The 26,849-nt window shown below is 43.4% G+C and overlaps 2 protein-coding genes across 9 annotated transcripts in view; one reads left to right on the top strand and one right to left on the bottom strand.

Moving 5' to 3' along the window:
• RALGAPA1 (Ral GTPase activating protein catalytic subunit alpha 1) overlaps nucleotides 1-16,536 on the top strand; it is a 125,471-nt gene extending 108,935 nt beyond the window's left edge. For 3 of the 8 annotated variants that reach the window (XM_054068514.1, XM_054068513.1, XM_054068509.1), the window contains 2 exons: nucleotides 6,245-6,369; nucleotides 15,174-16,536. In XM_054068514.1, coding sequence (XP_053924489.1) covers nucleotides 6,245-6,369; nucleotides 15,174-15,328 — 280 coding nt within the window. In that variant the 3' untranslated portion in view covers nucleotides 15,329-16,536. Of the gene's footprint in view, nucleotides 1-6,244; nucleotides 6,370-7,005; nucleotides 7,037-13,506; nucleotides 13,622-15,111 lie in introns of those variants that run through there. The other 5 variants (XM_054068508.1, XM_054068507.1, XM_054068510.1 and 2 more) reach the window with 4 other exon arrangements.
• A 1,674-nt stretch (nucleotides 16,537-18,210) lies between these two features.
• Nucleotides 18,211-19,934, bottom strand: INSM2 (INSM transcriptional repressor 2). Its single transcript, XM_054068515.1, has one exon. It carries the CDS (start codon nucleotides 19,619-19,621, stop codon nucleotides 18,356-18,358), a length of 1,266 nt encoding a protein of 421 aa, XP_053924490.1. The 5' UTR covers nucleotides 19,622-19,934; the 3' UTR covers nucleotides 18,211-18,355.
• Nucleotides 19,935-26,849: the final 6,915 nt, after the last annotated feature.

Here is a 26,849-nt window from a genome sequence, read left to right as displayed (position 1 = left end):
AATGTTGAGTTTACAATTTGGAATTTCATAGTTCTAGAGTGTTTCCTGAACTATAGTAATCTTGATGCATTTTAAATCAACCAAACATCATTTTGAAGCCATCTACTAAAATGAAAGCTGAGGCATAACATTTTATTATGGTATCTGAAGTGAGAAATACTTCCTTTTGACTTTTGGAAAAATATGGAGTTTCTACCTTTGGTGACTTTAGGTACATCACAAATGCATTCCTTTTAAATTTTGTTGAACAAATGAAATATTGACCTTTTAAAGAGGTTTTTCAGACATTACAAGTATTTCTGACAGTGTTTTAGTCTATTAATGAACTGTGCATCTCTTCAGCCCCTTTTTAACTTCCTGTCATTCAGTAGGGTCTCCAGCATAATCCTTCCCTCCAGAAGCTGATGAGAAAATCTATCTTGATAAAACATTTTCTGTATTTTTTTCCAGAAGTCTTGAGAGCACTTAGGCGTATAACTACTGTGTTGATCTCGCCCAAGTTCTTCCTTATTTCCATTATAAGTGCCTGAGTCTAAAATATAGGTGATGAGAATCTCCGCAAATGCCTAGTCCTGGATGCTCTTAAGTTCACAGGTGTGTAAAGCTTTCACTGCCACCTTTCCATGAAGATCTGCCCAGTTCATGCCTCTCTCTGTCCAACGAGAAGTATTTCTTTGCTCATCTGACCTTAGTGATGCTAAGAGTTTTGAAGGTATACTTTCTGGATTAGAGGCAACTTCCTACTTCTATCAATCAGAGAATAAAAAAGAAATGAGAGCACAGTTTCCAGTTTTGAGGCCACATCTCCTGCCTTTAACAAAAATGTTCGAACTGTTGAGTCAGAGGACGTTTTGTAGCCAGGCACGCTGAAATTTCTTTTTGGGTCATAAAATAAGATCTCCTCTAAATCACGTGGAAAGTTCATGTTCATCTGTGTAGCCTAATGGTTATAGTACTTTCCTGGGAGAGGAGAGTTCCTTGATTCCAGTCCCTGCTCAGGAAGGTTTTGTTATCACCTTTGGAGCAGGCGCTAGGATTTCCTCTGTAGCCCTTTTGTGAATCCAACCTTTAGGTGCTCTGGTCATAGATTAGAGAATTGTGAAGTGCCGTGTCCTTAATTAAAGTCTTGGAAATTTTACTCCATATTGAAACTACTTTTTCTTAACTTTTTTAAGGCTCAAGTTGACATTTTAGGATTGGTATTCCCTGAATGATTGTAACTTAGTAATCATGCAATCCATTCTTCTTTAACTGCAAAATACTAGACAGATTTATTTTAATGCATTTTATTCAGTTCTAAAACTGAGAGATGTGAATAAGAAGAGTCAAAAGAAAATGTATACTCAGGATGACACGATAAATCTATGGAAATGACTATGAGGAGATGAATTCAACAGAAGGACTTAAAAGAGGGAAACAGGGAGGCTAAACAATGGAAAGTACAAGGTTTTGTGGCAATTGCCTGGTTAAAATTACAGGAAAGGAAAAATAAAGACTAAACAATTAGAGACGTGGGAAAACGTAGCAAACAGATTTCTTCACCGTATCAAAGGATGTTGAACCCATGGACAAAAAGTGAGCAGTGTGAAAAAATTGGCTTTGGATATTAAGGAAAAAGAAAAAGATGGTGGCTGAAGATGCAAAGAGAGCTATTTTGTTTGTATTATTGTGGCACATACGTATCCTTAGCATAGACCCCAGTCTCTTATTGAGATGGAGTACAGCAGGAGACGGATGTTGCTTGTAAAAAAGGAAAGTAAAAAAGGAAAAGTATAAAACTGAAGACGACAAATGAGAGCAGAAAGAAAATTCAGGGAAGTGTGAAACAATAATAAACAGCATGAATAGTTGTGTGACCTACACAGCAATGAACATAAGTCTTGAAGGTGTTCTCCTTGTTTCTTTATTGATAAGCATGATGGCAAAGGGGAGAGTTAGAGGGGAGGATTGTTCTGTGGTCCAAGGAGGCTTGGTCCTAGGAATAAGAAGCCACATGGGAAAAAGTACAAAAGCGCTTGTCCAAAAATGTCAGAGTGGGTGGGAGTGGCTGTTTGCATTAACTGACTGGAGGCAAGAGTAGTTTTGATAAAGTTGATTAAATGGATATGGACTACACAGTATCTTGCATATTTGCTAGCGAGTAGCAGGCTGATGGTGATATCTGAAGAGAATACCTTAAGCTGTGTGTTCAGAAAGTGGGCGCTGCAATGCTCCAAGCGTATGTAAAAAAATGAAAATTCATTTGTTGAGGCCAGAGAAAAGAATATGGCGCTCACTGAGATGTGAAGTAAAAGCCTAAATATTTTGATCATTTAGATGGCTACAAGTTTTAGCTTAGATTATGCAAAAAGAATCTGCAAGACATAGATATTTTCTGCCACAGGAATCTAAACAGAGCTTGAGTTAAAAAAGAAAGTGATACAGTCAACAGTGATGTAGAGCTATTGGGTAAAGACATGAGATATTGTTTTCCAGACAGATTAAGCATACGTAGGTGAGCTGACAGCCAGGATTTCTGTGCTTGTTCCCAAATGCAAATCAGCAGGTGTAAAAAAATTGCATGTTCACAGTAGTAATGGGAAGTACAGTATTTTCAATATTAATAGAAATAATTTCAGATTGAGAGTATAAGTAAAATGGAGACATTTTAGCTGGAGTTTCTACAACCCGAGTGACCTATAAAGGTACAATTCTTGATATTTTCTTGTACTGATTGTATTTTTCAGAACAATTATATTCTGAAAAAAGTATAATGCAGTCATTAGATTTTTTTGTTACACTTATTTCAGCTTATATATCTGCAAATTTTTAGCTAACAGATTTGGATGAGTGCCTTTATAAGTAATGTATGTCTTACCTTTTTATCTGTTCTCTTTTATTCCAGTTAGCGCCTTCAGAAGCAGAAAGCTCACAATACTAAGTGTTTAGTCACTCTCTGTGCCAGAGTCTTTCTCCATTGGTTTGTCCATGCATCCTTCCCATTCCATCTTAATTGCTGATGCCAGTGGCAACATCCACTTGCAGTAAGAACACAGCTTGCGTTGCCCTATTATTACTAGCCATTGAGTTTGTACGTGCCACTCAATTTGTAGGTGCTAATAACTCTTCCCTAGAGAGCAGCATTTTAAAGAAATAAATGTCTAGCCTATTAGAAGTAATGTAGAAATTAACTACCATGGGTTCGTGGTTACTCTTGCAGATAGTTGCATTCAAATACGGTGTAGAACTGGACGATCTCAGCCACAAAAGCTTAAAAATTTGGACTTTTAAAATGTTAGAATGTTCTCAAAGTATAAATGAATAGAAGATAAAAGTATCCCAATCTCAGCTATTCAGTCTCTCATACAGAAAAGAGACTATTTGTAATTTCTTAGTGCAGAATACAACAAGCTTTGGACTTTGGGATTCACATCAGATTTTTGTTCCATTTTTAAGCGGGGTTCTGTTTTTAACAAGCTGCGATGGTTTTGTGGATTATTAGGACAAGCAGCAGCCTGGCTAGCTGAATTATTTTTCTGTAGGTGCGCTATGTATGCATTTCAATTAGACTTCCAGAACTGATATAAGCATGTCCTCTCCACTGTGTAATGAAAACATCATTATCCTCCTCAGTCAGCATCTGCATTGAGACTTCTTTATTTGGTTAGGAGACTGCAGAATGGGAATGTCTGTTTTATGTTCAAAGCAGTAACTTTCCTTCATTTTTGCCTTATTTGTGTATAAGCTTTGGATATAATAGGATAAACTAAAAGGTTTCCTTTAGAGACCTCTGAAAGTAGAGCGTTTTTAAAAGAAGGTAGGTGTCTCCACCCTACTTTTTCATGAAACATTTTACCCATTCAAGCAGACTTTTAAAAACAGCTTGTTTTGATAGCAGGCTGTTCTCCTGTGGGCCTTCAGCCTTTGCTTCCTGGCAGCACCTTTGGTGCGAAAAGAGAGTGATCAATTGGGAGACTATCAGTGCCAGCATGCATAGAGCGATAAGTTAACACACCACTGGGAATTTCTAGGGCCCACCAAGATACTTCACTTCTAATGTGCTAACAAGCTCATTTTTCTACCTCTTGCCTCTTCAGTTATTTTTTTTTTTTTTCTCAGAAGAGCTTAGAAGTTGAGTGCATCAGGCATAATGAAAAGCTCTGTAGGAGGGAGAAGCAATAACCCCATTTTTCCCTTTTCAGCCAAATAGAAAATTAGTTTCTGGTAATACACAAAGGCCAGTATTTTTTGTGCAAGGGGCACTGCTGTGATTCAAAGGACTCTATTAACTGCAGAAAATTCAGCAGCTGTGAATCTCCCCCAATGAAAAAAGTGCTTTTCAACAAGTTGTGAGATATGTAGTATTATTTAGACTTCAACCATCAGTTTCATCCTCTACCGCTTATACATAGCCTCTTAAAAACTGTGCTATATTACTCTCCTCTGTTAAGGCTCAATGCTGTGTTTATCCCCCAACCAAAGAACCGTTACAATGGGAGATTTTTATATTTTCTCTTGTCCCGGTGCTTCTATTATAGCTTCTCCATACTGAGACTTCTGCTGAGGTTCAGCTGTCTCAGGATCCAGAAAGAGTTCAGAACATGGATTTTGGAGGGAAAAATTTTTTCCCGGTTTTACTCTGTTACCAAGTTGTGGTCTAAGGAAATACGATGAAGATAATTTTATTCAGTAGAAGTTGTTTTCACCTAATACATTTTCTATATGTTTTTTTCATATTCAGACATACTGCAAAATGTACTGTACAATATATTACAGAACACAACTGCAAAAAAGGTTTTAGAAGAAAAGTTCTGTAATTGTTAAAAGTCTAGTTTTATAAAATAAGATGAAGGGTATTGTTTTCAACTTTAATTTGGGGCTGAGAGCTTTATTGCGTATCATAACTGGCGATAGTATCATTATTTATTTTAAACGTTAGCACTTGTTATTTAAAAAGCTTTATCACTTGTAATGCCATTATATTTGGATTGCCAGAAAAAGATGAGTATTATCCTTGTTTCACAGGTGATGAAATTGAGTCAGAAAGGAATTTTCCTAACTGTCCTTGTTCCCCCGCAAAGAGAGCAGTAAACCTGAAATCAGAACCTTCAAGAAACTAATTCTGAGTGCATACCTCCACAGCACGTTGATTTGTTTAGGGGGGTGCATAGGAAAACAGAACCTATGTAAGGAGAAAATTATATCACTCTCTACAAATAAAATATTAAAAAAAATAGTGTGCACAACGGAAAATTTCTGATAGTTTTATGGTTTCTATAAGACAACTGGAGAAGATCTCCGTCATTCCATGTATTAAGTGCAGCTGGAGGATTTTGAAAGTTGTGAGAGAAAAGGTTAACTGATTTCTCAGTTCAGGAACTATACGACATGAAGTCAGCGTGGTAGTTTTTCTTGATAATTGTATGTTGCTGCCTGCTGCTCTACATTTTGACAGCCATTTCCATAGTTGCTTTCATGAACAGCAGAAATATTCTCTCTTTTTTCTCGCTCGCTCTGTGCTAACAGCACAATCAGACCTGCTGGAACAAGAAGCCTGGAGAGGGTTCTTCAAAAGCAACAACACTTTGAGATACTGGTCTCTTGTCAATAATATCAGAGAGGGAGAATGAAAGGAAAAGGAAGAAGTACAGTATTTTGCTGTCAGCGCCCTGCTGATGCCCTATTAGCCAATATTTAAGGGTCCTGTGGATTCTTTACAAATATTCTTGCTTGTTTTAATGGCATAATTGAGGAGATGTTTTTCCCAATACTCAAATTTCTGTGTGTATTTATCTTAACTGTGTGTGGATATGGGTGTGTTTATGGATTATGGAAGCCGTTTGTTATGGAAAAGTACAATATGATTTATCTCGTTAATGCTAAGGTTATTTTCCATGTTATACCTCTTAGAAAACTGCTATGTTTTTATATTGAATTGTGATCAGAGTGCAGCGAAATCAATTACTTAAAAGACAGTAGTTAAGTTGCTGTTGTTTGAAAAATATTTTAGGAAGTTTTGCATCAGACGTGATAAAAAGATAGCTGAACTATAAGGTTTACATTATTCCTGTTTATCTTGCGGTTCATATTACTTCGGTGCATCAGATAATACCCTAGTTACATAAAGAATTAAAAATAAGTGTGTGCAGTCACTGAAATACATGATACGTATTTAACAAAACCAAGAATTCTGAATTACCAGGCACTGGTGTTTGGCAGTTACAGTACATGATATAAATTGTTCCTTAATTCTTGACTAAACCAGTTACGAGGAGAGAGCACGATACCTGCAAACAATTGTTCAGCATCATCTAGAGCCTACAACTTTTGAGGATTTTGCTGCTCAGGTTTTCTGTCCAGCACCTTACCACCATTTGCCCTCAGAGACAGGTAAGAAGTATAGTAAAGAACTGTTTTTATACAGTCATTTGAAATGCAGTATCCTTACTTATAAAAACAAAAAAATTCAGACCTTCACCCATAATTAAGAGTTACCATTAATCTGAAAGATTATGTACATAGTTGAGAACCGGGGCAAAGTTGCTTTTAAATCTTTATTCTGTTGCCTGGCATTGTGAGCCCGTGCCTCGCCTTAAGATTTGACTAGCTGCCAAATATATAGCGACCAGACTCTATATTTTTACGTGAATTTTATTTCATTCCCCTGCATTAAGTCTCCATGGAAGCGCTGGTACTCCTTCATCCAAGCTAGTTCAAGCAGATACATTCTTTAATCTAAGTACACCTTCCCTATAAGAAAGTTTTAAGGCTTACTACATTTAGTTTTAAATTGGTAACCTGAGAGCCTTGCAATCATCAATTTTGTTTCCAGGTTATTAGCTGCAAAGTTGGCTTTAAGGTAATTTTTTGCTTTCCAGTAAAATACCTGTTTTATAAGAGGATACTGCATTTTCAGTTACTAATTAGAAAATCAGTAAATGAAAGTGAGTAACTCAAGGCCTTCCTGTTCTGAAATTACTTGAACTCCTTATGATTATTTCATTATTTTATTTCCCCTCTTTTTAGATCATTAAATATCAGTTCTGTTTATCTGAAGGTAAGACAAAGTGTCCAAAAAATCCCTTTGTTCCTCTTACTTTTACTAGAGCACTAAGCTTGTAACCAGATTGTATGCAAACTTTCCTTGTTGCCCTTGTTCACACTAAAAAGAATTTCACACTGATTGAGAAATGACCACTACATCTTCTTAAAGTTTTAGTTTTTTACTAACCTCAGGTCTGCATGAAGCACTAACACTGGTTCTGGGATTAAGGTAACTAATGATAGAGACAGTTGTTGAATGAGTAACACTTTATTGTGTTGACCTTTGTTTCTCAGCATGAACAAGTAGTACTTGGATGGCAGTGGTGTGTTTTGTACCCTGTACTGTCTTTCATTGATGTTGTAAGACATTCTGCAGTGATAACATAGGAGAGAAGGAGAAGAAGAATGTGTAACACTTGAAATTCCTTGTTCAGAAACCTTTATTTAATGATAAATAAATTAAAATGCTTCTGTGGAAAAGCTGTAATATAAATAAAATAAATTCTGTAAGAATAAATAAATTTGGTAAGTTGTTTTCTCAAAAGTTGTTTCTCAATTGCAAAAATATGCAGAAATAAATTCTAAAATTACAGAAGGGTTGTGATAGGACTACAGAAAGAATGAGTGAGAGATGTTAAAACATTGAGACTCTTTCGCTTGAAAGTAAAAACCATAAGTAGGAATGAGGTGCAGTTTCGAAGTAGTATAGTTATGCCAGTGCAAATAGTCAAGACCAAAGGGAAACAAAAGGAATTTAAAACTAATTAAATCAGTATAAAAATAACATAATTTAATGTATGGAAACATTTGAATAGGAAAAATCTATAACTAGAAACATTAAAAACAATAACAGATATGAATAAGCAATACCTAATGCATTCAGTAAGTATTCCACACCAGGCACTTTTGAATGGCTAGTATAGATTATATATTTTATTACACTTGTATTGGTTCTGCCTATTCACTTTTGGAAATCTCATTCTGTACTAAATCATTCTGCCCTCTTCCTCTAGTTCTTTGTTTTCAGGTAAAGCAAAGCTGCCTCTCTTTACTAGTTTGGTGCACTGGAAAACACTACTTTACAGTGGCAATTCGTGTATTCCTTTAAAAATTATCCTAGTCGTACTTGATATTCTCTAACATGATCAGGGGGACCTGGACAGGCTGGAGAAGTGGGGCTGTGAGAACCTCATGAGGTTCAACAAGGCCAAGTGTAAGGTCCTGCACCTGGATTGGGGCAATCCCTGTTTTCAGTACACAATGGGGAGTGATGTGATTGAGAGCAGCCCTGCAGAGAAGGACTTGGGGTGCTGGTTGATGAGAAGCTCGACAGGAGCCGGCAATGTGTGCTCGCAGCCCAGAAGGCCAACCGTGTCCTGGGCTGCGTCCAAAGCAGCGTGGCCAGCAGGGAGGGAGGAGATTCTGCCCCTCTGTTCCTCTCTTGTGAGACTTCATCTGGAAGTGTGTCCACTTCTGGAATCCTCAACGTAAGAAGCATATGGAGCTGTTGGAACGGGTCCAGAGGAGGCTACAAAGATGATCAGAGGGCTGAAGCACCTTCCCTACAAGGACAGGCTGAGAGAGTTGGGGTTGTTCAGCCTGGAGAAGAGAAGGCTCAGACGAGATATTATAGTGACCTTTCAGTACCTGAATGGGCTACAGGAAAACTGGAGAGGGACTGTTCACAAAGGCTTGTGGGGATAGGACCAGGGGGAATGGGTATAAACTGGAGAGGGGCAGATTTAAACTGGACATTAGAAAGAATTTCTTCACTCTGAGAGGAGTGAGGCCCTGGCCCAGGTTGCCCAGGGAAGCTGTGGCTGCCCCATCCCTGGAGGTGTTCCAGGCCAGGTTGGATGGGCCTTGGGCAGCCTGAGCCAGTGGGATGTCCCTGCCCATGGCAGGGGGGTTGGAACTGGATGGTCTTTAAGGTCCTTTCCTACCCAAACTATTCTATGATTCTTTAGTACTGCAGTCACCTGCCAAAAAGGCTACCCTAGCCTGGAAACCACTGGTTTCCATAATAGCAAAGGGAGACCAGTGAGCAGAGTGGCTACAGATAACCAAGAACGTTGACGGACCATGATCCCAGGAGTCTACCAGATGGACTATGAAGAAGCTATTACTCTGATTCCAGTGCCCCTACAACAGGCAGTTGTTTTTTTTTTTTTTTAAAGATAGGTAAAGAGCACTGAATTGTGCCAAGACTGCATATAGGAGTGGTACTGGAATCCTGCCTGAGAATCCACACACATTCATCACCCACAAGGTGACTGAGACAAAATCTTGCAGGCTCCCTGACAGATGTTTACCTGTCATCCCAAATTTTCTGACCAGTTTCTAAAAACACATCACATTTTTTTAAATACAAAATATTTCATTTCCGTCTGTGCTTTTTTTTCCATGAAAAATAACTAACCAGAAGAGACTAAAAAATATTCCCACATTTTGTAAATTACAGATGTGATTCTTCAATTGGATTGTGATCTCCAAGATTACAATTGCTGAATATTTTTAATTTTTATAAAATATTATGTACAATTTCTTCTTCTAAGGCAGATAATAGAAACTGAAGCAGCTACAGCCTGTCACCAGGTGTTTTAAATTTGTTGTGATTGTGTTGGCTGGTTTCACCATGCCAGTTTTTTTCATTTGAGCTCTGATAATCAGAACAAATAGAGTTCATGCCACTCAGTATCAAATTCTGTTTCCTCAGATTTGGCATTTTTTATGAAAGGCTCTCAGCAAAAGCCGTTTCCTTCCACAGAGCAGTTGCTCCTCAATACCGTGTGATTGTGGCTGCTGTTGGTTTATCTAGATACTTAGTTTGCCCTGTCAAAATAGCTGATGAGTGCACCTCCCCAGGTTTAGGAACCTGACGAGGGTAGTGGATGCGTAGATATAAAAATATATATATATATATATATTTCTGTGTGCCTAATCGCAGAATATCATTTAGTTGCCTCTGTATTTTTTACTTTGTGCTGACTCTGTTAAATACAGTAATTGCAAATACTCCTGTGAAATAAAGTAACTCCTGCTATACAGCTATTGAAATTTCTGTGACTCCAAAATAGGTTAAGGGAACTGTCGATGTTAAGCTTAATGATATTGAAGGGCTTATTGACCCCATGATGCCAAGATTCTGAGCCTTAAATTGTACTCATGTCTTGGGTTTGGTTTTTCTGTTCTTTATTTCCTCTCGTTCTACTAAAATAGTGTAGTAAACCTTATAATGAAGGAGCCTCTCTATATTAGTCATAGTATTTTCCTTGTGATAAAAGCATTAGACTTTTTCATCCCACATTCCTTCTATTTTCAAGCCTGTGTTCAAAACAATTCTGTTGCCTCATTCCCAAACTGAGGATGCCAGCTGACAGGCAGGGAAGTAGGGAATGTAGAGGTAAAGATACTTCATCCTCGGACAAGGGAAGCTCAAATTTGCACCTTAATCTCTCCTACTGCTTGTTTGCTGTGTAACTTTGAGCTGCGAATCTTTTCCCCTTCACAGATGAGAATGGTAGTTCTTCTCTAACTGTGGAAGGGTTTAAGCAACACTTAACTGATAGCGGTGGTTGGAATTTGTGACTGGAAGAGAAGTTGAGATACAGAAATGAGGGCTGTATGCCTGCCTGGCAGGGCTGGGAAGAGTTTCTTATTACCCCTTCTCAGGTCCAAATTTAGGATTTTTTTTTTTTTCATTCCAAATCAGAGCAAAAACTCAAAACCTACTGAAATTTTTTTAAAAAAAATCACATTTGAACAACTGAAGCTGAAACTTTTATGCATTTCTGAACTATTGTGCTTAAGTTGACCACTTGGGTGATAGTAGAGATGGAGTTCCTCAGCACTCTGAGGCAGTAAAGTCAGTGTGTATTGGTAGAGACCCAAACAGATCCATTTTTTACGTTTGATTAAAATAGGTCCACTGAAAGACATAGAGTATGATTGTCCAGTTTAAAAGCACCCTGTGCATACACACAAAGGGACAAAATATTTTAATCCTGACATTTCCTACTTTTTGAATGTCTGACTTTATGAATTTATTTTTTTTGGTGATATTTTCCTTGTGTCATTCCTTCCATTTTTTTTTTAAGGCATAGGGCAAAAGAGAAATTCTGTTAATACTGATTACCAGCCACGTGATTCATAAGCAAATCTGTAAACTCTAGATCCACCACCAGCTCCTGCAGACTGAGATAGGGCAGTAACTGGTAGCTGTCTTAGCTCTGCCTGAATCTTTGCTAGTGGAAATACTGGGAATTTCACCAGTAGCTTTCACAGATACTTAGTTTACAGAGAGGAACAGTTTTACCCGATGTTTCCAGCCAGGTTCTGAAGAGCGTTCTTCACTGGACGTGAGCTTTGCTGCTCTTTTGCCATAAATGTAATCTTTTTGCCTGTGTTCTTTCTCCCGGCTTGCTCTTGGTTCTTTCTCTTACCAGTTCTAACCTCACAGGTCTTTAGGCCATTCACCATCCTTTCTCCATTGTCTCACCTTGCTTTGCAGCTACTTTTCCAGACTTTCTCTGCATCTGCTTCTCGCTTCCTTTCCTCATTTCCCAAAATTCCTAAGAGACTTAATTCCTTGATGCCAGTCAGGCTCTACTGAGCATGACAGACGACTTGGATGGATTTGGACTGGAATTTATAAGAGTGGCCAAGGGCACAGGCTGTAGAAAACCGATTGTCCTCTTCCCTGGAGGTCAGGCTGGGAGGCTCAAGTATCTTAAAAGGCATCACGATTTGCCAACATGCACAAATTATATTCTCCCCCGGAGTCGTTCTCAGAGATGGCACTCAGGAAAATCTTGATCTAGACCAGGCGGATAAAGCTAGACGTACTGAGAGCAGTCTTACCGTGCAGCACCCTGTCTTAACACCAGCACCCCATCAGGCTTCTGCTCAGTGAATTTCTCACCTCTTTGAAAGTCAGAACTGATGAGCAAGATGAGTCACGCCAAGATGTGTTATGATACCTCTGGATTCCTCCACCTCACACCTTCTAACTCAGTCTGTGTGTAGTTAGGATTCTGCTTTACATTTAAATAGCTAATTTCGGAGTTGAATAACCGAGATGTTATTCTCATAAGGTCCTAACTTTTTCAAATTCCAAAAAAAATTCAGTTTGAAAATTTCAGAATTTCCAAACGTCGCATTTCAACTTTGTTGATCCACGTCCTTGTTCAGAAGCAATTGAAATGGCTTTACGTTATGGCCCTAAAATATCATAGCTCGTCAGGCTATGATATTTGTCATTTGTCAAGCCTAAGAGATGAAAAATATTCCTGACATTTTTCAGCCTCTTAAAAATCCAAACACATCTCTTGTTTATTTTATAGAACTTTCTGGTTTGGGTTCAATTGTCAATAAATCCCTTTTTAACCCTATTTTTACATAAATATATTTTTATATAATATATTTATATATAAATACTTCATTGCATAGAGAGATAAAGATAACATTTTACACTGAAGATTTTAAAGCTGTGAAAGGGAAACAAAACCTGCAAAATTTCTGTATACCGCATTTAGTATCCACGTGTGTGTATGTGCGTATGTATGTACATAGAGATATATATGCTTATCTGAAATCCAAAGAAATTTAAGTTACTAATCAGCCTCTTGATTGCTGTCAAACTTTATATTTAAAGTGCCATTATTCTTCACTTTCCTGGTGTGATATGTTCAGATGTGAAAATCACTTTACGTGACTCCTGTTCCTCAGTAGCTCTAAGTCAGTTTCTTAAAAAAAATGGAATTGCATGTGAATCGGTGGTCCTATCTGCAGGAATTAGATACAAAATTGTAAGCTATGACTGGAATAATAGCTTAATTGAAATAACTGGGGGGTAGGTTTTCTTTATCAAACTGTGATAAGATTTCACACTCGGCTTTGACACTTCAGTGCAGACTGACTAACTTAAATACTATCTTCTTTACATGATTTCGGAAGTCTCGTTTTGAGACCAGCTATAATTTTAGCATACTTAATACTGTGAAACAGCTGAGGAGCAGAAGCCATGTACCGAGTTGCCATTTGTTTTTCCTTCTCAATTGTGTGTATGTGTGTGTTTTAACTGTTTTCACAGACTTTAAGCGAGCATTTCAGACAATGTGTAGGATGTATTTCAGTTGCTATGAATAAGGTTGCTGGATCTGGATAATGTTATAGAATTCTTTTCTTTCTCTCTCTTTTCCTTTTTTTTCTCTTGTAATGCATAGTTGGTAAGTATGATGCCGGATTTCAGAGCTGTTGCTTCATTGCGCATAACTAACTCATCACTCTCTTTAACCTGTAGCATGAGCAGCAATTGCATAATGAAATTCGAAATTCTGTTTTCTGTGCTCATCTGTTAATACCCTTCAATCTCCGCGGTTCGTGTCTCATGTCTCACGCCTGTTATCTTTTATCTTTTCTTTCCCCCCCCTCCTCACTTCTTTCCACTCCTCCTTCCTCATCACTTCTTCATTCTCAACAAAGAAAGAAATGCTGTGATATTTCTTCTCCTTCCAAAACCTCCACTAGAAAGCATTGGCCACATCAAGGTAAAGGGCAAAGGCTTGAAACGGAAGGTCTTTCACGCTAGCTGTGAATGGTATGCTGTGCAAAACAACAACGGTTATTTTCTATTCTTTAACTTCCACCATTTGAAATGCTTAAATTCCTTGTAAAATTAGAACAAGATAGAATTTCAGAAAATGAGGGTGCATGTTTCCCTGCCTGCCTTTTCCTACAAGGCACAGTGAGTCGGGCATTATCATGCTTTTCCAGATTGTTTGGCAATGAAGCACCTAGTTCATGAGCAGAATTACTGTCACCTGCTGGGGAAAAAATAACAGCCCTTTCTCCTGCCTGTCACTCCGATGGGTCGTGTCAGTTTGAAAAAGATAGAAAGTACCATGCCGGCTCTTTGGAGCAGGCAGGTGATGGACCAGGCAAGGAGGATGGCCAGGTTGCTAAGTCACTGAGGCTTATGATAATATGTTTTGAACGTACTCTTAAACTTCTTACATGATGACCTAATTTGAGTCTTTGAAAATGATCAGTTTTGGATGGCTTTACACCCCTTATATGCGAAACGTATACTGAGAGAAAGAGAGATCTTCAGTTTTGATTACTGCATTTTTAAAGTATTACCAGTACAGCATGATGTGGAAGAAATAGCAAGTGATGTTCAAGCTTACTGGAGTCAGCAGGGGTTTCGCCATTGACTTACGCAGGACTAAGCTTCTGTCCATAATTTATACAGGTCAGAAGCGATCAGTGGCGACCACAGTAGTTCAGTTCAATCAGGCTGTCAGTCTTCGTAAATGGCTAATTAAAATGCAGTTTAGTTTTGTGGACGTGAGTTCATGGTGTTAATTCTCCGTATGTGGGAAGGAGAGCATAATTTTTATTTCATATTTTCTCCTTTTGTGTGTCCGTGGAAGAAGATTTAGAGATGGGCTGTATGCGAGGGAGGAGCTGTGTCCTCTTACAGTGAGGACTCGGGGTCCTCTGTAGCGTAGCGCTGGGCTAATGAACTACATACCATTATCTCAAATTCATCTTGTTCCTTTTACAAAGAAATGTTAATGTATAGTGCATCCAGTTAGTATGATCTGTTCAAGCTTCTGCCTTGTGGGCCCTGTAGGAATTTGTGCCTTTTGAAGCACCAACTAAAGTTGGGATGGGAGAAGATATTCTGCTTTCCTGGTTGGCCCCTAATTCACTCCACCTCTTCAGCTGCATTCCTAGAGCTCCCTTCATGCGCCACGAGCTGTTAACCTTCATATTCTCAATTAAAGACTGGTTTCCTCTGGGTTTGAATAGCAACTCCCCATCCCTGCAAGGGAGCTGGAGGCGTTTGCTCTCCCAGTTAGTGGGAGAACATCGCCCACTTCAGCGCTGCCTCACGTGCCGAGAGCGAGGGGCTTCTGCACTCCCAAAGCTCAGTGGTTTCTGGCATCACCATTTCTCTAGAGGTGAATTTGTGGCAGTTGCTAGCTCCGCGTGCAGTGCCGTACCCCACAGCTGGTTAAAGGCATAGGATAAGCTGTGGGAGTGACAGCAGCACTGAAATTCCTCTCTGTCCCTTGTGAATAGATTCCCACGCTGCGAGTGCGGAAGGCAGCACTGACCCATCTGGTTCTTGCTGTCCTCTGCAGGCTTCTGCCCAGAGACTCAGCCGGGAGAAGCTCCAGCAGCAGCAACAGCACAGGTGGATGGAACAGACTTAGCCTCTCCAATGTCTCCTCGGACTAGCAAGAGCCGCATGTCCATGAAACTGCGCCGGTCCTCTGGCTCAGCCAACAAGTCCTAAGAGATGCCTGCAGCTTCCTAGCGAACAGCAGTCGGCCACACTCCTGCAGCACCGCACCGCTTTCCATTGAAGGATAATGTTTCTAATGTGTGTGTGCGTGTACCCTGCATATCCCTGCTCTCTATGTTTATTTTAAACAGTGACACTGGAATTTCATATTTTTAGCTTTTGGTTTTTTTATCAAACTCCAGGCTGCCTTTTTTTTTCTTTTTTTTCTTTTTTTTTTTAGTGCAGTTTGTTCTCTGCACCTTTTACCTTCCTGGATGATTACGATATCTTAACAGTAGTCATTTTTAACTCTGGTTGATTTTGAGTCATTTATGGAATTGGAGACTGCAGTTTGAATACACTATATTTATTGTGCCCCACTGCAATTTTCTCTGTAACAAAGAAAGAATATGTACAATTTGAAAATGAATGTACAATTTTAAATTGAAGTTGCATTTGTAAAGTCTCTGTCACAACGTTAATGCACAGGATGTGTACAGATTATTTATGTTAAGAATAAAATAGTTCAACAGCCTCTTAAGCATTAAGAGTCCAAACAAAATAACTTACTCTTAGCACCAACTCTCTTCACAAAGCAATGTATCATTTCATAACTGTGCAGGTGATGCCATAATCTATGCCAGAAAAACAGAAAAAAAAAAAAATCACTGTGCTGAAATTCTGCTTATGCTCGGCTTCCAAATATTTTTTATAATGTTTGTTTTTCCAAGTGGTATCAATAGTAAATGCCATCAAATTCCTTGAATGTAGGCCTTAATAACTGGGCTGCTGGGTCTAGGTGTATATTCTTGTTTCCTAAATTAAAGAAAAAAAAAAAGAAAGAAAAAAAGAGAGAGAGCACTTTCCTGATAGAAATCCATTTCTCTGATGATCTGTACTAGGGAAGAAAAGGGAACATGCTCCAGGAGCCCGACCTGAAATGCTGACAATTCCAACCCTGTGAGTGCAGATTAGTACATGTGTTCCACCCACCCAGAGATACTTTACTACAGAAGATGAAATGCTTACATTTTGAGTCTGGCAAAATGCTGTGAACAAAATGTAGCATGCCATCGGTACTAACTGCATGTGTAAATATATCGTATGGGCAAAAACAAAAAGATAAATTATGTATTGTCATTCATGTAGTATCTACAAATTTGTAATGGTTGAAGAGAAGACATGCTATTTAATAATACAATAAAATTATTCTTACCACCTTTTGTATATTAGTCATTCACCTCAGTCATTCACCTCGGTGATTAGGCTTTTTACTTCCATTTACAGAATAGTAGCGTATTACACGTGGAGCAGTTAAGTGTGATACACAGCTTAGTTTTCATTTGCATTAAGAAGTACACACGAGTTCTTAGGAGCTCTTTCCCAAACCGTCGCAAGAACACTGTACTGAAAACTTTTGCCCGGATCTATTAAATACAACACACGTAGCTCCGGTCGTAACGCAGAGCGCAGGATGTTCCCTCCTGCAGGCTGGTTGTTCGACCAGTTAATAATCATCAGGTTTCTGTGGTCCGGAGCCCCTCGTCTTTGAAAACACAAGTGGAGAAAGGAGAGTGACGATTTAAAAAAGACATAGTGACCTTCTCCAGGGGAGAATTCATTTGATGGCATAAACGGGCATTTTTACCTAAGTAACCATTACCAACAAATGATGGGAAAATGGGCAACTTAAAATAACATCCTTTATTTCTGATATATGAGAAGAGCGAGCTGCAAGTTTAGCCTCCTTTGTCAAACAGCGAATCTTGGCTGCTTTTAGGCTGTAGTGTATTATTTCATTGGCCCAGCTTCTGGAACTTGAATGAGAAAGTCCATGAAGCACATTTAAAATAATAAAAGTACTTATCGTTGCTTTCAGCCTTTGGGTGTGACACACATGGATATTTAGTTGTGCGGCAACAAAAATCTGGAAGTACAAAAAATTGATTTAGGGGAGGCTAATCAAAACATTGAAATATTTTGCATGCTCATTTCAGAGAGACTGTTAAGAACAAAGGCTATGACCGGGATCAGTTTGGTTCTTCACAGATCACCAGCTGACCCACTTTGCCCTACGGAATTCAAGGAAGGCATGATGGTTTGTTTTAAATCCTTTATTGAATTTGCTTGCCCTTATTTTTGGCCTCATCCGCTATCACATTTGGAAACAAGCACCGATGCGTGGGGAAAAAAAATAGAGAAATAGATAAATACAGGCTGAAATATCAGTAGCGGGTAAATTTGACAGTATTTCAAAGCATTTGGCCTGTTAAAAGCCAGGGTATACACACCGTGGGCTGCTTTCCTACAGGTGGGTCTTGTAAGGGAGAAGGAAGGAAGCCTGCACCTGTGCTTTAGCCGAAAAAAAAGACCGTTTCATGTTGCAGTTTCAGCTGTTCACAAAACTTGGAGGAGCCACATGGACACGCAGCTCTCGGAGGAGAGGGGTCGTGGGCACCGGAGAAGGCCAAGCGCGGATGGGGACCCACGGTGAGACCAAACTGCGCTTCTTGCTGTTGCCAGAGCTGCACTAAAAAGACACTAAGGGAGCAAGTTTTGAAACGGGCAGCTGCCGGAGACGGGCGTTTCGCCCACCGCATGGCCGCTAGCGTACAGGAACACGGAGTAAGCAGGAGATGCGTTCTTAGCTATAGGAGGAGATCAACACTTTGTATTTCAATTAAGCAGACAGCACGAGTAATTTTCCGTAAGTTTCGCGAGCTATTCTATGACTCGACACTGACCCCACAGGAACATTTACCTTCTCGACTACCTTAGTACAAAATACAGCAAACGAAACACCTCACAATAACTTAAACCGTCGAAGCTCGAGGGCTAAGGCTATTAAAACAAGGTCACCGGATCGGGCTCCTTTTCTCACGAAAAATAATTCCTCTCTTTAAATATCGTATGTACAGCTGAACTTCGGGACTTTCGGTGCTCCGACGCCCCCCCCCCTCCCCCCCGGCCCGAGGATGCTCGGTGCCCCGGGAGCTTCGGGAGCCGGCGACGTTCCTTCCACCGGAGTGTCTCCCGGCGCTAGCAGCCCGGCCGCACGGGCAGCTGGAGCAGCAGGACCTGCCTGCTCTCGGGCGGGTGGCACTTGCTGGCGTGCCGCGCCAGCCCCGGCGCGCTGAAGAAGGTGGCGGGGCAGTGCTTGCAGGGGAAGCCCTGCCGCTCGCCGCCCTCGGGGGGCCCGGCGGGCGGCGGCAGCAGCAGCTCCTCCCGCACGGCGTGCCACAGCCCGTGCTTGTCCCTGCCGTCGGCCGAGGGGAAGCGGGCGCCGCAGAGGTGGCAGGCGAAGGCGAGCTGCCCGCGCTCGGGCGGCGCGTGGGTGCCCAGGTGCTTGCGCAGGTACGCCTGCCGCCGGAACCGCTTCTGGCAGCACGGGCACGCCAACGCCTCGGCGCCGGGCGCGGGGCCGGGCGGGGCCGCGGCGCTGTCCGCGCCGCCGCGGTGCTGACGGGGCGGCTGGGGCGCGGGGCGCCGCTCGGGGCCGTTCTCCTTGCCCGGCGCGGCGGTGGTGGTGGTGGTGGTGGCGGCGGCTGCGGAGCCGTCGGCGCCGGTCCCGGGCCGCGGCTTGTGCCAGCGGCGGTGCGAGGCCAGGTTGGCGGGGCAGCTGAAGATCTTGTGGCACTCGGGGCAGCGGTACTCGACGCGCACGATGCGGGAGCAGCGGTGCTGGGCGAGCGCCAGCGGGTCGGCGTAGCGCTCCTTGCACAGCTGGCAGACGAACTCGCCCAGCGGCGTGCGCCCCGCCGGCGGCCCCGGGCGGCCCTCGGGCCCCTCCTCCTTGATGCGCAGCCCCAGCACGGGCGACGTGGTCACCTCGTCGGCGAAGCTCAGCTTCCGCGCGGCCTTGGCCCGCTTGGCCGGCGGCTTGGCCCGCGGCGGGCGCTTGGGCGGCGGGGCGCGGGGCGGCGGCGGCGCCTCGGCGGGCGGCAGCGCGGCGGCCAGCGGGAAGGACTCGGCCGAGGCGGGCGAGCTCAGGCACCGCTCGAAGAGCGCCGCCCGCGGCCCCGCCGCTCCCCAGGCGGGCGGACCCTCCGCCGGGGCCATGCCGGGGGGACGCGCGGCGGGGCGGGCGGCGCCTTCTTCCCCCTCCTCCTCCTCTTCTTCCTCCCTCCCCTCCCGCCGCCCCGCAACGGGGCTGCCCGCGGGCGGCGGGTCCCGCTCCGGGCGACGCTCCCGGTAGGAGCCGCCGGGGCGCCGGCTGCGCTTGACGAGGAACCCGCGCGGCATGGCGGGAGCGCGGCGGTACCGGCCCGCCCGCCCTTTATACCCCCGCGCCCGCCCGGGCGTCATCCTCCCTCCGCCCTCGGCGGCCAATGAGGAGTTGGGGCCGGGGCTCCCCGCTGCCGGGGCGGCGGGCGGGAGGTGCGAGCCCTGCCCGGCTTCCCTCGGGAGGCAGCGGGAGCGGGGCGCCTGCCCGCCGCTCCGACGGGAATCTGCCCCTGAGGAGCCAGAAAGATGCGGCACCGCCGCGAGTCCCCGGGCGAGAGCGGAGCCGCCGCCTCTCGGCGTGATGAACCCGTGGCAGCGAGGCTGAGTTGCGGTACCACCAACCGCAAAAGAGCCGAAACCTGCCCGCTCCGTCCGCGCCGGCTGCGCTCCCTGACCGCCCGGTGGATGCTGAGGGCATCCCCGCAGCGAGGCAGCGCCGTTCGCCTCTGTAGAAACGCTGCCGTTTCGGTGGAGAACGGGGGGCACCGCAGCGGGTCCCCTCCAACCCCACCGCGCTTCACCAGTATCTCCAGTTCCATCGCTCCCGGTCCTCCCTGGACACCTCAAGATGGCGTTCCAGTGAAAACGAACACCCTAAAGTCTCCCTCCATCCCTGGCCGCGTTAGTGGGGTCAGACTCACCGTCTGGGAAACATACCTTAGCAGGAGGAATTACAGAGCACCGGGAGAAAGGGAGAACCGGGACCTCTGGATCGGGGGCTTCCCAGGAGTGATGTGACGATACGAAGCCTTCACACGGAGCAGAACTTGCCCCATCGGCTTTAAAATGCTCAACCGCTTCTCTATCTTAGCGTTCTGATTCTATTTGCTTAGCAAAGTCTTAATAATGTTTTACATGACTCCTATTTTCCTCCATTTTCATGGTTGCGCTGAATTTTAGATTAGATTATAGACTCTGCGAGCTCGAGATCGGCCTTTGTTAGTATGAATCTCTGTAACTGGGACTGACGAGCCGTGCTGCGGCGCAGTAAGGTCGCTCCACTGAACGACTGTGTGATTTTTGCCTAATATTTGGGCCGACCTTTGTGACTGGGACTTCCCAGCTATGCTTCTCACTGAATAACCGGATCCCTGGTTATGGATCCACTGTTTTGTGACATTCCTCCAAGCCACACATAAACAGTTCTTTCATTTTCCCCTTATATGTGATGTTCCCCTTAATGTCTCGTTTTGCTTTTGTCACTTTGTAAAATTAGTCTGTGGCAGGAATGTCCAGCTCAGCTCTGTGCCAAGGGGTGAGGAAGCCAAAAATGCCCTGCCCTGCACAGGAGCAGCAGGAGGTGAAGTGCCAGATGGACAGCAGGTGCATTGAGTGCGGTTACTGGGACTCCAAACATTTTTCCAGTAAAAGCTGTCATGGTCTGACATAGCCCAGCAGTCATGGGGAGACCAGGGGGGAAGTAGCTTAGAGTCTCCGTACCCTGAGTTGCAGAGGTGGAATCACTGCCCCATCACTGCTGCCTCTTCTGCTGTGCCCCTCAGCTCTTCCCAATGTTTTGATGAAAGTTTGTGCCTCCGTTGTCTTCACAGCACAGCCTTGTAGCCTTGTCCATCTGCCTCCAGTTTATGATCGGGTTCCGAGGTGAGACCCAAAACTGCAAACCCCATCATCCCACCCCTGGTCTTGCTGCAGCACATGCCAGCACCCGCAGAACTTTAACAAAAACACCGGCAAAATCTCTTTGTTTCAAACTATTGCAGCCACCTTGTGGCTCAGTTGTCTCCATAAACATATTCTTTTCCTGAGGCTGCCCCTCTCCCAGTGCTGGTTCCCATTCATAGCGTCATTAGTCTATGGTTACAGATTATTTTCCCTCCTTCGTCACATTCACAAAGTGAGTTTAACCCTGGTGACTGGCATCACACCTGGCTCTTACAGATTCAAAGCCTTCCAAACTGTTACATGGATTTGTCTTCTTGCCTTCAGCTTTTACTCCTTCCACATATTTTATAATTAGAAAATTCAGATAATTTAAAAGGATATTTAACAAATTTTTGCGCACACACTCCCAAATACTGTGGAAATCTGATGGATTTTTTTTTCCACTGATTTATTGCATTCCATTAATTTAGTCATGCAGCTGAGAGCAGCGCTTAACCCACCTGAACATCCTACGACAGAGGAACTTTACTTAAGGTCCAGGCTTTCCTAAGCAAGGCACTGAACGATGTCATTGCTCCTGACCTTATGCTATGTTCTCTACAGTCTGATAAAATCAGGTTGGACGTGATCGAACTCGCTGGCCGCTTATGTATGAGAGCCATCCTTAGATGCCCTTAGAGTAACAAAAGGGTTTATCCCACAGTAAATAGGAAATGCAAAGTAGAAAAATACAGTAGCTGATGTAGAACTGATGGGGTGAGAACAAGAGGAACCAGCTCCTACTCTTACATCCTTTGCCTCCTGAGACCATTCCCTCCTTCCTGGTTGGGGCTGAAGGCTTGCGAGTTAGGGAACAGGAAAAGATATGGCATTGCTCTGCCTCCCTTCTGATAGGAGCTTCCCATTTTGTGCGAAGGGACTTTTACCCCTCTACATAACTTTCCTGCTAAAATAAGCCTGTGAGACCCATCCAAGCCTTGTCAAGATTCAGCAATCAGACTCAATGATGGCTTGATCAACCTCTTGAAGACCTTCCAAAGCAAGGACAGACTTCAGGTTCTTCTAGAGAGGAGCAGATTGCTGCTGGTGCCTTATGGACTATGCTCCATCTGATTGCCTGGGGTGGAGTCCGGGGTATGACACCAGCAACTTGTTACCCAGGTCCTTCTTTGTCCCAGTGCACATGCAATGCCCGTGGATAATGACTTCTGCCTGCGAGGTAGGAATTCCATTGCTCCCAGTCCCGGCCGTGTCTCCAACAGAGTCCAGAGGGCAGCACTGGCTCCTTGCTGGACACCTGGGAGCCTGCGTGGATGCTGGAGAGGAGGTGTAATGTCATCCCTGAATAAAATGTCATCAAGTAAGTGGGAAGCTGCATTTGATGTTTCTGAACAGTCTCGGGGCATAAACAGCAAGAGGAATGTATGACAGCAATCCCGTCTGGGAGGGAGAAAGTCTTGGGTGAGGTCTGGTTCTCAGAGAAAAGCCTGAAAACTCTCTGGGGGTTGAAGGGGCAGACGGAAAAAGAGAAATGCCTTTGGCTACTTAATAAAAAGAAAAATAACCACAACTTTAAAAAAATAAGAGTTAAAAATAAAATAGAAAATAACTATAAGCAGAGGATGAAAGACCATTTCTCTCCTTCATGTTTCCCTTCCCCACCACAAAAAAAAAAGATTGTGGTTAACTTTTTTTAAATTTCAGAATTTCAAATAGCGATGACTTTTAAATCTTCCCCTGACATCTGGTTTGTAATTAAAGCAGCAGTAAATAGGAGAGAGACAGAAGCCGCCTCAGAAGCCTGTCCTTGATACATGACTCTCCGGCAATACAGCTAGATCAGCGGTACCACCCTCGGGCTCCAGCACTTGCACAAACAAAACCCGGGCTGTTTTTGGTGGCAGCACAAGCCATTCCGTCTTCCCCCTAGAAGGAGGCTGCCAATTACCTTGCTGTGGTTGGGGATTTGGTGCTGGTGACAGACATTGAAGGAAATATCTGCATTGTGAGGATATGGATTGTCTAATACGACTGACTTTGCTGGTAGCTTAATTGTGTTTTGTTTTGCTGGAGGACAGTCTGCCTCGAGGGGAAAATGATGCTAACGGCTGCTGCGTTTTCTTCATTGCTCAAATATTAACAAAAAGGTTTCTGTAAGGGAAGGTAGGAAACTGTTCTGTGAAGGTACTCGGTCTAGAGGGATTTGAAGGGATTTTAAGATACTATGAAAACATTGAACCTTTCTCTTTTTCATAAGTGAAGTGACACTGTTGACGTTGCCATGCTGCCAACACTAAGATGATATTGTGAGGACAGTGATGCTGCGGCTCCTGTCCCTATTCTGCAAGTAAGCAGCAGCATAAGAGCCAAATGAGCGCTCCCACGTATCGGTTCTTCCCCAGTTCTGTCTGCAGTAGCCCATCACAGGGACACCAGGTACTCTCCAGGGAGCAGCCCGACATTCCCAAACTCATTCAAGTCATCCGAAAGCCTCAATGGGACCATTATGACTTTTGTTATTATTTCATTACAGATTTCAGATGGATTTCAGCTTGTACCCCACAGGCTGAAGCCATTTGCCGTGACAAATTTGCCTGTAATGGAGTTGATTATTGATCTCACAACGTTATAAATAGGAAGCTTCGGCTTCCTCTGGCATGAGATACTCGGCAGTCTGTTTTCTACAAACATCGTTATATGTTGTAATTCACTGAAAAAGATACTGCTTGCACAGAAAGGTCGTAGTTATTAATTATATGAATAGCAATAGGGACTTTCAGCAAGGCTGAGTCCCAGCTGCGCTGCATGTGGATCTACACGCGGATAGGTGGGCAGTTCTGCACGCGAAGAGAGCAACAACTGAAGACACAAGAAGACAAGAGAGCAGGAGGATAGCAGAAGTGAAGCTCCCAAGTCATGCCTACACCGCACCCTGGGCTAGGTAGCTCTGTGCCTGCCTCCAGTAAAGTCCAACCAGGACAGAGAAACCTGCAGTTTGCCTAATTTCCCAGAAGGGCTTGGTCTGGGAATTTTTTTGAGAGGAGAGAGGAGGGTCAGGTGAATCACAACTACAAAATACTTTGTTATGGCCGCACTTCATCCTGCTCTTCTTGTGCTGGAGTTGGGGCATGTCCAATCGTGTGGGGACACAGTGCAGGGAGCTGAGCCCTCAGGAAAATATTTACTTTTTTCCTACTCCCTCCAGCCCCAAATTTTTTCATGCTGCTGTGCCAAGGCCAGTTTCCTCCATATTATTCCTCTGGCTTGGAGAGGCAACGAGCAATTTCCCAGTTGCCCGGGACATTTCTCACACTCCTTCCTCATGGTACCCTATCTACTTCTCCCTTCATTTTCTTCACATTCCACCAAATTCCTGGTTCCCTCTCCTGTCTGAGCTGCCAGAAGGGTGTCATTGCAGCTTTATTTGCCTGTGCGATGGATGGCAGGAATTCATAATGAATAAGGTGCAGGCACGTCCTGGCCACTCCAAAGTAGGTGGCAATGTAGGAGCCATCGTGGCCAGCAACAGTTGCAAAGGGGGATGTGGAGCATGGGAGCAAATGATGGACAAAAATAGTGGCAAAGAATGGGAGAAGGAGAGCAAACCAACACAGAAAGCTGCCTACAAACAACTCCTCCCTACAAACTACTGGGAAGAGCAGCGCCCTTAAAGAAATAAGCAGGAAAACTGCAAATTCCATGAAATAAACCACATCTGAGCTGTGTACTTGCATCTCACAAAAGCAACAAGGAGAGTGGCAGCTCCCAAAAGGAAATGGTGATTCATCTCCGTGCAAGGGAATATGAAGGAGAAGGGCAAGGGAAAGGCAGTGCTGAGCCAGAGAGCTGCTGTTGTTTTCAGATAGTGCACCTCCAGCTTCTGAAGTCAATCGCTGTGCTCATCCCCAAATGATACCTGCCAGGCGCCCGTCGTGCGTGAAGCTGCGGAGCGGGGAGGCTGCAGCGCTGGCTCTCGGGAGGTGCATCATGGTGCTGTGTCAGTCTTTGGTGGGTCTGCGCCTGTGGGCAGCATTGGGGGGCAGGGCAACAACAAAACACACTCCTGGCTGAGAAGGTTGGAAAAGGGAGAATGTGGGGATGCCCCAGGATGATCCGCAGCCAAAGGTCCTCTGCAGCTGCACTCTCCTCCCTGCCACAGAAGGTGAAGGAAGTGGTAGCTGAAGGGTGTCTCGGAAAGGGAAGCACAGATCTGCAATTATTACCTTTTGCAGACCAAAAAAAATCGAGCATGAATCTCATTGCTTTGAAAATATTTTTTTCCAGTTAGGACTTAGCGCTGTTTACTCTAAAGTCAGACAAAACACAAGGGACGCAAAAACAGCATCAGACTCTAAGTACTGAAAACCTAAGTGATCCCTAGCAGTTGCCATAGAGGATTTTCCAAATACATCTGTTTTACTTCTTTCATGACATTTGAATAAAGTCCCGTTGTCCTGACTATTAATTAAAGTGCTTGGAGGTGAGCCCCAAATTTCCCTTCCCCTCCCAAGTTCAATGGCTCCATCCTCCTCCAAATATGTTTTGCTATAAATTACTGGCACTGTTTCTGTTGATAGTCAACATAATCAAACATTTGTAAGCATGCTGTCTCTTCAATCTGTTCAGTTGATGCACTTTACCTGATCTTTCATTAAAGTAATCAAAACACTTGCTGTGCCGCGTCTAATGAATGTTGCATGTATGATTAAGTACTTTCATTCATATTGCAAGTTTGATTTAATGTAATCTGCCTTTCAGACAGCCATTAGCCTAGCTCCTGCGTGAATTCGATTAATTGCCTGAATTCTTCCAGATGTCCATTAAGTATTACAGGAATTTCTATGTAAAAACAACAGGGACTGTCTAGCGGAGGAGCAAACAATGATATGTTATATTGCTGCCATGACTTACAAAAAGCTGGATTCATTTTCATTAATAAAACATCTGTACTCCTGCACAGCTATGCATCAAGATGCATTTATTTTATATGTTTATTTCTCTTATGACTATAAATAGATAGTTAAACAGAAGCACAGTATGTTCAGTTGGAAGATGCACAAGCAGAAGTGTATCAGATATGAAAATAACAATAAAGAATAGCTGAGTAAGGACTTAAACTTGGGGCATAGCAGCAAATAAGGCAATGGCTTCTGTAGCTGTGTAGTATATCTTAGCATAAAGGTATTTCTCTTTAGACAGTTGTGAATCTGCAAAGTGGTTGTCTCTTGAGTTGAGCTGTCCTGTGCCTGGTTTATGTTCACAAGGCTCATCGCACCTTTAAGTGGGAGTAAAATGCAGTTTGATGTCTTTAAATGGTACAAGGCAAAAAGAAAAGATGACATTAGAATCATTCCAATAAAGTTTTTTTCCTTAATTCTCAAAATGGGGACTTTTTTTTTTTTCCCATTAAGTTTCATGTTAGAAGGGAGTTGTTTTTTCTTAAGAGCAAAGCCACCAGAAGCCCGTTGGAGTTTCAGCGTACCCAATGCTTTACCCAGCCCATGCAGGAGATGGAGGTGTTTCAGCGTATGGGGAGAATGCCTCCACACACAGGTGTAGCTGCCTTAACTTTCTGCTGATCTTCCTAGATCCGAGAGCACCTTTCAAAGGACCATGTGAGATCCCAGGACCTCCTTGCCTTTTCCATCCCCTCTCCTCCACCCAATACCCTTCTTGTCCTTGGCAA

This window comes from Cuculus canorus, chromosome 5 (assembly GCF_017976375.1).
Source record: "Cuculus canorus isolate bCucCan1 chromosome 5, bCucCan1.pri, whole genome shotgun sequence".
NCBI lineage: Eukaryota > Metazoa > Chordata > Aves > Cuculiformes > Cuculidae > Cuculus > Cuculus canorus.
The sequence above is the reverse complement of the archived record's forward strand: the minus strand, read 5'-3'. Positions and strand labels throughout refer to the sequence as shown.

Excerpts from the sequence above, each read along its gene's own strand:
- INSM2 (XM_054068515.1), bottom strand. The coding sequence starts at position 19,621 with ATGACGCCCGGGCGGGCGCGGGGGTATAAAGGGCGGGCGGGCCGGTAC.